This window comes from Cololabis saira, chromosome 8 (assembly GCF_033807715.1).
Source record: "Cololabis saira isolate AMF1-May2022 chromosome 8, fColSai1.1, whole genome shotgun sequence".
Classification (NCBI taxonomy): Eukaryota; Metazoa; Chordata; class Actinopteri; order Beloniformes; family Belonidae; genus Cololabis; species Cololabis saira.
In genome coordinates this window covers 45,507,036-45,521,035 of record NC_084594.1, presented here as the reverse complement: position 1 = coordinate 45,521,035, position 14,000 = coordinate 45,507,036, and the positions used below count along the sequence as shown (strand labels likewise).

The following is a 14,000-nucleotide window of genomic DNA, read 5'->3' as shown; positions in this document are numbered from 1 at the left end:
GTTCCTGGTGTATTTGCAAATTTGTCAGAACATACTTCAGAATTTCATCACAAATAGCACTGGCATGGCAGCACCTGCTGGACTCAGCTGTCTGACCAGCTCTGGTCCAGCTGGACCGCTGGGACTCCTGATTGTGTCGTAGTAGTGGTGGTAGCAGTAGTAGCAGTAGTAGTAGTAGTAGTAGTAATAGTAGTAGTGTGACCAGCACTGATTCAGCTGGACCTCCTATGTCATTTCTTGTTGTGTTCTCTCAGATGTAAGTTGCTTTGGATAAAAGCATCTGCTAAGCAGTACTCGAGTTGTAAAAAAAAAGATCAGGGGGGGTGGTGGATTTGATCATATGGGGACAGATAATTTGTGCTGATTACAAATAATATAATATATTACAAATAATAGCAGTGACCAACACACCTGCAGAAATACTGCAGGAATGACATAGCAGCAGTTAAATGCAGCCTTCTGTAAGCTTTAAATATCCACTGGGCTTACATCAAATACATCAAAACACAACAATAAAAAACACTTTTCTGAACTTATCAATATGACTCTGTCCTTCACAGGATAAGTAACATGGATCACTGCAAAAACTCACAATCTTAACAAGAATAAATATTCTTTAAGATTTCTAGAAATAAGAAATGCGTCTTATTTCTAGTTAAAATGTCTACATTTTAGTAAAAAATCTCATTACACTTAAAACAAGACTCATCACTGGAAAAAACAACAACTTTCACCTGTTTCAAGTAGATTTAAACTTAAAATAAGTAGAAAAATCTGCCAGTGGAACAAGATTTTTTTTGCTTGCAATAAGAAGATAAATCTTGTCCCACTGGCAGATTTTCCTACTTATTTCAAGTGAAAATTTACTTGAAACAGGTGAAAATTGTCAAATAAGTTATTTTTCTGGTGTTATTTTTCTGGTGAAGACTCTATAAGTTGAAATAATAGTAGCAATAGTAGCTAATATATTGTTTTTCGGCACTATCTTGTTCTCTATAGCTGATATAACATGAATTACTCCTATGTGGGATCAATAAAGTTCTTATTTTTTTTTTTAAATTAAATATATTATATTTGATGCCTAACTGTTTCCCAAGTACATTAGTGCGTGTGTGAATGAATAAATGAGACGTAAAATGTAAATTTATTTGTAGAAAGGCGCTTTATGAAAATAAGTCAATTTACTTTGACGTATCGCAGCAGCTCCATGGGAGGAGGAGACATGTCTATGGCTCCGCCCTCTTTGCGACCCCCAGCAGCGGAACACGGCATGTTGTTGTTGCCACTAGTTTCCTGGAAATAAGCCTCCCACTCCGTCACTATTCACATCAGCTTCAGTCTCCGACAGCGGAAGTTTGTGTCCAGAATACCCAGTTAGTTGGTGCTGTTTGAGAGTAGCGGATTTCCGAGGACCAGCCATGGGGGCGCAGCGCAGCGAGGGAGGCCGGGACTGGCTGCAGCAGAGCGGGCCGGAGCAGCCGGGACACCCGGAGCACCCGGAGCACGGCCCGGTGAGCGGCCCGGGGCTGGTGGGGTTCACCTGCTTCCTCCCCGGGACCGGGGTTCTGACATTTTCTGCTGCTTTGCCAAAAAATGCTACCTAATGGTTTTCTACCTTTTGTAAAGCTACAATTTTACTGTGTTTTACTCCCTAAACCACTTCCTTTCCCCCAATTGGTCCTTGTCTCTTGCCAGGCCGTTATTGTGAATAAGAATGTTCTTAATGACCTGCCTGGTTAAATAAAGGCCAATGACTGAATGAATATCAAATTCTTTTTCTCTTTATCGTATAATGTTCACGAAGTGTAATGCGACTCATGTCATGGGTAGTGTATTTTGAAGGATCAAATACTCAACATCCCATATTATCAATTTTACATCGTGCAAGAAATGATGGACGTGCCAATCAAACTTTGAAAATCGACTGTGCGCATGCGCAGAACCACAAAGTAGCATTTCTCGGCAGGTAGCAAAGATTGTCAGAACACCGGTGTCGTGCCAGAAAGTGATTGCCTGCCAGAATCTGATTTCTCCCCCGAAAATGGGTCGATTTACCTGCCAAATATTGATTGAAGACCAAATACAGTTAATGAAAGGTTGTTTCTACCTAAATATGACTTGATCTCATTCTTGAGCTTCATAATATAAACACTAGAGCTCACAGGATTGCTTTTAACTCTTTTAAAGGACCATTACAACACAAAATAGGCATTTTCACCTGCCAAAAATTGATTGAAGGCCAAATACAGTTAATGAAAAGTTGTTTCTGCCTAAATATGACTTGATCTCATTCTTGAGCTTCATAATCTGAAAATCTGACGTTTTAGCGCTATCGCTCAACGGGCTGCTGTGCGCGCTCTCGCGGTCAGAAATCAGATTCCGGCAAGCAATCACTTTTTGGCAGAACACCGGTACCGGGGATGGACGGGGAGGAAACAGGCATACACCGGTACCGGGGAGGAATCAGGCATACACCGTTACCGCTATATGCCTGCTCTGGGTTCCGGGTTGATCTGCTGGAGTCTGTCCCATCTCTTAGGACATGAGAGTCCACGACTGTTTGTAGCTCTGTGGGTCGGTACCAGAACCCCCCGCCAGTACTGATCCGTGTGGTTCTGTGTGTGTAGAAGCCGTGGAACGTCATGATCAAACACCGGTACGTGCAGAGACGAGGACGCCGCTCACACACCGCTGTCAGGTAGGTGCCGTCCCACGGTCGTCCCAGTTTGACCCTAAAATCTAGAGCAGGGGTGTCCTGCAGGTTGGAGATGTTTCGCTTCCCTCAACACATCCTGATACAAATGACTTGATGATAAGTCTTTATTTCAGAGTGATTCTATTATCTCAGTCTTATTCAGGTATTTGGTCACCTTGGGAGGTTAACACGTGTTTCTACTCAGGTATTAAAGCAGCACAACGTAACTTCCAGCTTTTGTTGAGTTTGGCGGCATCTTTTGGACAAAAGCGGTAGTGCTTTACCAGAAAGAACACTACGTTTCCCATGAGCACCAGCGAGTACTGCTGGAAAGATCCTGTCCCCGTCGCTGCATTTGTTTTGATAGTGAATGAAGACGGGACGCTTTTCTGTTTCACCAAGTGAACAGACGGAACGCAAAAAAAAGATGTTAAACTGCTGGAAAGGAACTGGAATTTACCGGGATACCTTAAACAAGGAAGCCAGGGAGCGGTATATGGAGAAAATAATGATTATTAACGGTCTGGATCCATATGGAATCCCTACTAAAGAATGGAGCTCCTCGTCGGAGCTCCACTGTTTAGAAGGATTTACTGCCGCAGTTCTGCACAACCCACGTCTTACTACCTTGTTTAGGAGTGTTTGGCAGCTGCTTTGGTAAATGTTTGACTCGCCATGTGTTTCAATAAATTAGTATAATAGTACAACATACAGTACATGTTTTGTATTACTCTTACTTTTCTTTTCTTTTCTTTTGACTGCTATATTATGTTGAAGAGGCTCCGAGGCATGAGCAATATTTTTGTTTTCCTCGTGAGATAATTTTTTTCCTCTGCAGCTACAAATAGTTAATATTTTCTCCTCAACAAACTAGTTTTATCTGAAGATTGGGGTTAATCGCACCGCAGAGAGCTGGCCAGCAACTGCGTTTAGCTGGAGAAGTGGGGAATAAAACCCGTGTTTTGATCCGACCCCGGTCTGTGTGAGTGTTAGTTTACTGAGGAAGGTTATGTTTGGTCGTTACAGCCGCGATCCAACCGAGCCGACAACTCTTTTACTCTTTTAATTTGTTATCTCAGATACTTGGCCTCCGTGGTTCTGCCTCCGAGCAGGAAACCGGTGAAAAGTTAAACCATTATTGATCTTTTCCCCACGTTTGTTGTGTGGAGCTGCTGCAGCCACAACACAGTAACGGGTTACCAGCTTCTGTGGAGCTCTGCGCTCCACGCCCCGCCCATTTTCGTCTCGACTGTGAATCGGGAAGGAGGGGGAAGTGACGTATGCCGTAAAGCAGTCAAAGCCGTAAAAATGTGTAGTTTTTTAGTGTGGCAGGGTTCCTACCATGCTCCTCAAAGTTACATAGTGCCAGTGAAGGTGATACAGACCCCTCAGACCATGACAGAGGTTCATTAAACCTGTTGGAAGTTTGTGTTCCATCACAATGATGATGATGAAATATTAGATTAAGCTGGAAAAGTTACATAGTGCTGCTTTAAACTCTAGTTTCCACAACAACCATGACCATTAACTAGAATCTGGTGTGTTGATGCAAGCCAACATGTAAAGCCCGGCCCACAGTGGTCCCCGGGGACCACGGTGGTGCTCTGGGACCACCTTTGGACACCCCTGATCTAGAGTCAGAACACGACCCCCCAGTAATTCCTCTGTATGGTTGAATCTGTGGCTCAGACTCAGGTGTCCCACGTCTTCCTGTGTGTCCCCCTGCAGCTTCACGGACCCCCAGGTGTCCATGGACCTGCTGAGGGCGGTGCTGCAGCCCACGTTCAACAAGGACATCATGGCCGTCTTTGTGAAGTACCAGAAGGTAGGACAAGGTCTGAGGGGGTTGGGGGGAGGGGGTGGTAGGTGTGGACAGATGTGGACAGATGTGGACAGATGTGTCTCTTCTGTTCCAGTTCTTTGAGAAAGCAGCGGAGAACGTGAAGGAGAACGTGGGCGAGGACGTCCCCACGGACCAGCTGATCAGGGAGGCCTGCAGGAACGTTCTGGAACACGTGAGACCACTCGTCGTCCTGGGGGGTCACATGACTGGCTGGGAGGAAGCTGTGTGGTTACCGTGGTAACCAGTCCTCTGTCCCGTGTCCACCAGGCCAAGCAGCTGTTTCCAGAGGGGGAGGTGAAGAGGGCGGGGCCCGACGCTGCCGTCAAGGTAGGAACCCTGGCCGGGGCCGGTGCTGGTTCTGATCTCTTACTGGCCACGGTTACATGATGGTTTTTAATTAGGAATTAATTATTCCGGATTAAATCATTCAGAATTAAACTATTTTCCTTAGAGTTTACATGAAAATAGTAATTCTGAATTGAGATTTACATGGAAAACACGTTTGATGGTCTTTCTCCAATTCCTCTCCAGGTCTGGGGGTTGGGAAGGTTCTGATTGGATAGGGGGGGGACCGGAAGTTAATCTACCGGAAGAAAAACAAACTTTGCCTCTACAACTTTGAAAAGCTCACAATTTTGATGATTCCTGTTTCCATCTGTTCTTTTAATTATTTCCATTTATTAAATAAATGGTCTCTGCTCTTGACCAGCGTTTACTGCTGCTGCATCTTGAAACTTTGTCTGGAAAACCAGCCCAGTGGCATATAAGCGTCATGGAGACAGACGGGGGAGGGAACGAGCAGAAAGAAAGACCGGAATTAATTTAAAGTGGAATGAGTGGATACAGGATCGCAGAATTATTCTATTTGGATTTAAAATCAGAATAAACCAGCCACTTCGGAATTAAAGGGGGCCTATTATGGCATCTAATCCCTATTTTAAACGGGCCTTAAATGTCTTAAAAAGAAGCTTTTGATTGTTTTTGCTACATAAATTAGAAATTCAGCCTCTAAACCATGTCTTTATCTTCCCATTCTCTAACCTCATTATCTATGCAGGATTCTGAGTGGGCGGGGCTATGATAATGAGGCTCTGTGCTGATTGGCTGCCTGAATGACGCGATATACCACTACGAAAAAATGGTGGAAGCTCCGGCCGGCGGAGTTACCGTGTCCTAACACAGTGTCCTAACTGCATGCGATGAGAGCGAGCGTCAGCGACAAAATCAATTCCATTGCTTTATTTTCTATTGGACTGTCCTAACTGGACGCAGCAACGTTGCGCACCGTTTTGAGCTGAAGTCCTGTAGTCCGGGTGAAATACCTGCTTTGAGCTGCAAAATTAAACGATTCCTCGAGGCAGAGAAAATTCCTCCATCATTTTTTGTAATCGAATTACTCAAATTATTCGAGGAATCGTTTCAGCCCTAATGAGAAGTTATCTCTATGATTCCTCCTCATTTCACTACAAAAACCTCAATAAAGTGGCAGCTGCTGGAGGGAGATGGACAGAGAGACGATGTCACGCAGTGCTACGATAGTCGGACACTCATGCAGTTACACGGTTTCATAGTTGTGGGCGTGGTTTGCATTTTGGTTACGTCATGACAGGAGCAGAATCTGAACGGCTCGTAGATCCACATCACACTTGACGGCTCATCCAGGCGGCTGTACAGACACTGCAGAATTTGGTTTCTTTCCTCCTCCTCTGAGTTGTCAGGCTGAGGGGAGACCACTTTATATATGTTAAAGCAAGAAAAAAACCTGTTTCTCATAATAGGTCCCCTTTAAGTTTAATTCGGAATGGCCATTTTCATTCGGAATTAGATGTTTACATGGTAATTTTTACTCATTTTAAATCATTTTAATTCTGAGTTAAAGAGGAATTAAACTTCCCATGTAACTGCACTCATTGTCCTGCAGAGATCCAGACCCGCTGATGACGACTGCGTTCAGAGAGGAAGCCCCCTCCCCAAGAAGGTACACACCCCTACATCGCTGTTTATTATTATTATTATTATTATTATTATTCTTTATTTCATTCATTAAAAGAAAAACAAAACAGTTCAATATAATTACAATAAATCTCTTTCCTTGAATGAAAGGGAACCGAAAGAAGACTAAGCTTATTTTATCTGTCCCTTAATAATAAAAAAAACCCAAAACAATTTAAAGCTGCAAGCAGCGATGAACCGGCCCAAGTAAGGTCAAGGACTCAAAACTAAGTCCGATGACACCACCCACGAGTCTTTATGTCAAACCATTCAAAAGTTATGGCAGAAAGTGGGAACTATCAAATATGGACCAATCAGATGAAGGGGGGCGCGCTTTTTGGTGTCTATCATTGCCACGGTAACGCTTTTGACTGAGAAAAGTAATGCCCATCGTCGCAGGATGGAGACGCACATTTTGATGTATAACACACCTGGGTGCACGTTACGGTTCGGGCGAAGAAACGGCTGAAGAAATGGCATAAATTGCGCCAAAATTAATTCAAAATGGCCGACTTCCTGTTTGTTTCGGCCATGGAGCCAAGAGACTTTTCTTTAAGTTGTGACATGATACAGGTGTGGACAGATTTTCGTGCATGTACGTCAAACCGTATTGTGGGGCATGAGGCACAAAGTTTTCTAGGGGGCGCTGTTGAGCTGTTAGGCCACGCCCATTAATGCAAACCATTAAATATCACATTTTTCACCAGGCCTGGCTTGGTGCAAAATTTGGTGACTTTTGGGGCACGTTTAGGGGAAAAAAGGCCCTCCTTTCATCTGAAAAATAAAAATAACGACAATGAGAATAAAAACAAGAACAATTCCTACAGATACAATAGGGCCTTCGCACTGTCAGTGCTCGGGCCCTAATTACAAATAACGCAATTTAAAAAAAAAAAAAAAAAAACACTTTCCAATAAAGGTAATTAAAAAAAAAAATAAATAAAATTTCAAAACTCCAACAAAGTTATAAAATAACACAAAATAGCTGTCGTCAAACACAGATAGTCGTATTCTTTTTTGATTCAAAGAAAAAAAAACATGACAATGTGCTGAAAAGAGAGAGAAAAAAAGCGCACTCACCTGACTGAACTATGATCCTGAGCTGTGGGGCTGGTAGCCCTAACGCTGGTCATCAGTTCTGCTGCGGATCCTGTCATTCCTCCTCATTGCTTTGTGTCCTCAGAGGAAAAGTCGTCCGGCCGCCGTGGTTTCCTCGGACCGAGCCTCCGGCTTCTCTCAGTGAGTACCTGTGGTGTCACCGTGGTGTCACCGTGATCACCGGTGTTCCGGTAGAGAATACGACCAACAGCCTGTGTTTGTGTCCTCAGGGTGAAGGCTAAAGCGGAGCCCATCAAGAGGGAGGGCCCTAAGGTGAGTCTCCCATGTCGGAGCGGCCGCTAGGCCTGTGTTGAAAAAACACAGGCCATTTTCCCATTCTAAATCCATTCTCATATTAATTCCTAAAAATCGATTCGTATGTCTAAACATCGATTTTTTTTTTTTCTTCCATTCCCTTTTCTCGTGACACGAGAATAATACTGTTTTTGCCTTTAAATATTTTTAAAGGTATGAAAACATTAAAGTTTTCAGTTATAATTGCATAAATTGTCTATATTTCTTTGCTTTATATACTGACTTGGGGTTACATTTGCAAAAAATGCTAAAAAACCAAATTCTCAAAAATGGGAAAAAATCAAACGGATTTTGTACTATATTCATACATACTACTATTGCTACGACGGAGTATTAGGGCCAAACTAAGACAAAAAAAAATTGGAAATTGCGAGAATAAAGTCATAATATTATGAGAATAAGTCGTAAAATTACGAGAGTAAAGCCATAATGTTGCGAGAATAAAGTCATAAAGTTGCGAGAATAAAGTCGTAATATTACGAGAATAAAGTTGTAATATTACGAGAATAAAGTGGTAATTTATGAGAACTCTAACAGGAAGAGCTTCTTCTCCCTGTGTTAAAATAAGGAATATTGAGCATCTTGTGAAGTTATACTTTGGTATCGGTTTCACAAATAAGGAAATACTTAATCTTTTGGCACATCAGCATTGAATTATTATCAGTATAAAGACTTTAAAACGACTGCGTCTATTTGGAAGAAGGAACCACAGACTTGGAAGAAATTGCGTCTTTTGTGGAAGAGGAAAATCTTTATGATTATCCTCATTGTTTCCTGAGAAACAACAAAACCTCTTTGAATGGCAGCACCATTCTGTACTGTACTGTACTATACTATACTGTACTATACTATACTGTACTATACTATACTGTACTGTACTGTACTGTACTGTGCTGTACTGTACTATACTATACCACACAGCTCCTCTTCCACAAAAGACGTATGTGCTCTTCCTGTTAGAGTTCTCATAAATTACCACTGTATTCTCATAATATTACGACTTTATTCTCGCAACATTATGACTGTATTCTCGTAATTTTACGACTTTATTCTCATATTATTATGACTTTATTCTCATAATTTCCCATTTTTTTTGTCTTAGTTCAGCCCTAACACTCCGTCTCTGTTTCCTCCCTGGATCTGTTTGGTAATTCTTACCCACACGATGTTTCTGTTTCAGTTCTATCAGCATTCTGGGAGCTGATTGGTCCTTACAGCATCATTAGCTGCAATACTTGCTGTTGAATCTCAATATAATACTAGTATTAATATGTTGCATAACTACAGTCATATCATTCATGCAACAGCTGAAAAAACTGTTTCAATAACACTAACCCAAATCAATATCGGAATCGAATCGAATCAAATCTTGATAATCGATTCTGAATCTTAAGAATCAAATGGATTCTTGACATTTGAATGGATCCCCAGCCCTACTTTTGCTCCACGTGCATGTGGGGGTTAAGGTTGCTCTTCATCGTCATCATCATCATCATCTAATGGCTGCCCTAGCTGAGTGACTGGTTTATCCTGGATATGTTTCAGCTGAGTGATGTCTGTGTTTCAGCTGAGTGATGCTTGTGTTTCAGTGAGTGATGTCTGTGTTTCAGTGAGTGATGTTTGTGTTTCAGCTGAGTGATGCTTGTGTTTCAGTGGGATCCCTCCAGACTCAGCGAGAGCAGCACCTTCGTTCTCGGCTCCAGAGCCAACAAGTAAGTCACAACCTCTTGATTTTCATTACAAAAGTTATTTTGATACCTCTTTGACCAAAGAACAATCAAAAGTCAGGGCAAAATATAGTGCAATAGTGCAAAACCTTCCAACAGAATGACGGGTGTTGTGTCGTGAAAGCGGATAAAAGACAACGAATCCTGGAAGAAAACCAGCAAAAACAAATGAAAGAAGGAAAGCTCTGCTGGCTGAGGGTGACGCTAACTAAAAATATCAGTGGTATTAACCGCCGCCGGCTCAGCTGTCCGTGATGTTAGGACGACTGTTGCCTGCACGGAGCCGGAGCCGGAGCCGGAGCCGGAGCCGGAGCCGGAACCAGAACCAGAACCAGAGCCAGAGCCAGAGGACACGTGAGGATGGAGACGGTGAACCCCCAGAGTTGAGCAGAGGGTCAGCATGTTTCTGGCCGGGTCTCTAACCCTCCTGAGCTCCGCTGGACCTGCTGGTTCCATCTGCTGGATGGGACGGGGGCTTTCATGGCAGCTCTTCAGACAGCTGGGATTGTCGTCACGGAGGGTCTTTCCAGGTCTTTCCAGGTCAGGGATCAGCAACCAGCGGCTCCAGAGCCGCATGCGGCTCTTTAGCGCCGCCCTAGTGGCTCCTGGAGCTTTTTCAAAAATGTTTTGAAATGGTTTTTTTTTTTTTTTTCTTCTTCTTTTTTCCTTTTTTTTCTATTTTTTTCTTCCTTTTTCCTTTCCTTTTTAATCTCGACATTTCGACTTTTTTCTCGAAATTTTAACTTTTTTCTCAACATTTCGACTTTTTTCTCAAGATTGTACTTCAACATTAATCTTGACATTTCAACTTTTTTCTCGAAATTTTGACTTTTTTCTCAACATTTCGACTTTTTTCTCAAGATTGTACTTCAACATTAATCTTGACATTTCAACTTTTTTCTCGAAATTTTGACTTTTTTCTCGACATTTCGACTTTTTTCTCGAAGTGCATAATGAAAAAAAAATCTTCCCCCAGTTATAATGAATATAGATGCAGCATGTGTTGCCTTCATTCTAAGGCTGATACAAGACTTTTCATTTTTTGCGGCTCCAGACACTTTTGTTTTTTTTGTGTTTTTGGTCCAATATGGCTCTTTCAACATTTTGGGTTGCCGACCCCTGTTCCAGGTCAACCCTCGAGAGGAGGAAACCAAACAGATCCTTCATGCCCAAACTGAAACGCATCCAAACCTTTAGAGCTGAGCTGCGTCCAAAATTCCAAACTTCCACCCTAATGAGTAGCAAAAACAGTATGTGAGATTTTTTAGTGCGCCCAAAACATTAGTACGTACTCAGTAGTATGTACTATCCATACTCGATAGTATGTACTATCCGTACTCAGTAGTATGTACTATCCATACTCAATAGTATGTACTATCCATACTCAGTAGTATGTACTATCCGTACTCAATAGTATGTACTATCCGTACTGATTCTGGAGAAATGTATTAGTATGGATTGATGGCAGAAACTTCCCACAATGCAATGCAGCGGTGTTTGGTTGCTAAGTGCTGCGCCGATACGTATGTGACATAATTATAATATTAAGTATAATAATACTATTATATAATATTCGTATATAATAATATTATATAATGTCATCTTGTTTGGGCCAGAATAAAGGGGAAAGGAGGTGCCGTGTGGCTCAGTAGTACATCTGAATTAATGCATACTACTGATATTTACTCAAAAGTGTACCACTTAAGTATACTTTTTGACTATATACTGTTTAATCTGGCATTTGGGACGCACCGCTGGTTTAACATCACGTGACCTTTGACCCCGATGAGCTGCTGTTCCTCAGCAGCTGCTCCTCCCTCTGCATCTTCCAGTCGTACGCGATGTTCTCTTCCATGAAACACTTGAGTCAGTGCTGTGCTGTCCCTGCAGGGCGCTGGGGATGGGCGGGACCAGAGGACGGATCTACATCAAACACGCCGACCTGTTCAAGGTAGGACAGTCACGCGCTCGGGACACACACACAGGAAGTTTCATGGTTTAATTAAGATCCCCATCAGCTACAGCAGGACTGCAGCTATCCTTCCTGGGCTCCGCCAACATTTTAAAATAATACAGTACTAAACACAACATAATAAAAGCAAACCAAATACATTTCCACTAGATAAAGAGAATATCAAATTAAAAATACACTGCAAAAAAAAAAAACACTGCACAGTTAGATTCATCTGAGGTCGTCAAAAAGTCTGAAAAGCAGTTCACCATTTCATTTGTAGTCTAGAACTTCACAACTGATCTAATACAGAAAAAAAGAAAGAAAAAAATACAGGAAGTGATGTAGCACCTGACCGTACATTAATGTGTGTGTGTGTGTGTGTGTGTGTGTGTGTGTGTGTGTGTGTGTGTGTGTGTGTGTGTGTGTGTGTGTGTGTGTGTGTGTTAGTACGCAGCAGATGCAAAGGACAAGCAGTGGCTGGCAGAGAGACACCACATGAGAGCAACAGGAGGGAAGATGGTGAGACACGACACACACCTGACTACACACACCTGACTACACACACCTGACCTACACACACCTGACCTACACACACCTGACTACACAAACCTGACTACACACACCTGACCTACACACACCTGACTACACACACCTGACCTACACACACCTGACCTACACACACCTGACCTACACACACCTGACTACACACACCTGACTACACACACCTGACTACACACACCTGACCTACACACACCTGACTACACACACCTGACCTACACACACCTGACCTACACACACCTGACCTACACACACCTGACTACACACACCTGACTACACACACCTGACTACACACACCTGACTACACACACACACCTGACCTACACACACCTGACTACACACACCTGACTACACACACCTGCCTGACACACACCTGACTACACACACCTGACTACACACACCTGACTACACACACCTGACTACACACACCTGACTACACACACCTGACTACACACACCTGACTACACACACCTGCCTGACACACACCTGTAGAGGGAGCAATGCCCAGGACTGACTTAGGTAGCAGCACAGGGTGATAAAATGGGGATAAAAATAGGGATACAAATATTTTAAAAAAAGGAAAAAGAAGGTAGCTGCTAAGTGCTGCGGTTGTGTGTCCCTGCAGGCGTACCTGCTGATCGAGGAGGACATCCAGGACCTGTCCCGCAGCGACGAGTACAGGTCAGTGTCCTGTCACAGCCCAGCATCCCTGGGTAACCATAGCAACATAGGTGATACAGGGGGGGGGGGGGGTCATACCTATCACATGAAGTCAACTCTCATGCTCTCGTGGTTGCCATGGAAACGTCTGTTTGACTGTGCAGGGACTGTCCGGACGTGAGGATGGACGAGCTGAAGCCGTTCTCCGTTCCTCAGTGGATGGCGGAGAAGATGCAGCGCGCCATGGAGGCGCAGAGAGACGCTGACCCTTGACCCTCCGGCCCCGGCCCCGCCCCCGCGCTGCTCGGGTACGCATAGACGTAAACGTAGACGCCGCATCGAGTGTTCTTACTGCTGCTGCGATACGTCAACGTCGCCGCCATATTGGATGTTCAAGACTGCGCTGTAAACTAATACAAGTAAATGGACTTATTTTCATAAAGCGCCTTTCTACAAGGAAATGTACGTTTTACGTCTCATTTATTCATTCAAACACGCACTAATATACTTGGAAACAGTTAGGCACCAAATATTATATATTTAATTTTCTCAGACGGTAAAAATAAGAACTTTATTGATCCCACATAGGAGTAATTCATGTTATATCAGCTATAAAGAACAAGGTTGTGCTGAAAAACAATATATATCCCCCCTCACAAAAATAAGAAAAATAGAGAAACATATTTTCTCATCAACAAAACATATTTTACAGAGACATATTTTAAATTTAAACTAAAAAAGATTTTTTTTCAGTTATTTTATTGTCTGAAAAATGGTTCAAATATGTTATTTTGTTATTTGAAAAATGTTCAATTTGTTTTGTTGATGAGAAAATATGTTTCTCTATTTTTCTTATTTTTGTGAGGGGGGATATATATAGTTTTTCGGCACTACCTTGTTCTCTACAGCTGATATAACATGAATTACTCCTATGTGGGATCAATAAAGTTCTTATTTTTGCCATCTGAGAAAATTAAATGTATTATATTTGGTGCCTAACTGTTTCCCAAGTATATTAGTGCGTGTGTGAATGAATAAATGAGACGTAAAACGTATATTTCTTTGTAGAAAGGCGCTTTATGAAAATAAGTCTATTTACTTGTATTAGTTTCCAGCGCAGTCTTGAACATCCAATATGGCGGCGTCGTTGACGTATGG

The 14,000-nt window shown here is 42.6% G+C and overlaps 1 protein-coding gene across 1 annotated transcript; it reads left to right on the top strand.

The window, feature by feature from the left end:
- The first annotated feature begins 1,248 nt into the window (after positions 1–1,248).
- On the top strand, positions 1,249–13,272 carry LOC133449029 (deoxynucleotidyltransferase terminal-interacting protein 1). The gene is made up of 13 exons (XM_061728115.1): positions 1,249–1,511; positions 2,628–2,698; positions 4,424–4,520; positions 4,612–4,710; positions 4,806–4,865; positions 6,460–6,516; positions 7,714–7,769; positions 7,859–7,901; positions 9,597–9,655; positions 11,561–11,621; positions 12,072–12,143; positions 12,808–12,863; positions 13,007–13,272. Exons 1-13 carry the CDS (start codon positions 1,419–1,421, stop codon positions 13,113–13,115), a joined length of 933 nt encoding a protein of 310 aa, XP_061584099.1. The 5' UTR covers positions 1,249–1,418; the 3' UTR covers positions 13,116–13,272.
- The last annotated feature ends 728 nt before the right edge of the window (positions 13,273–14,000 follow it).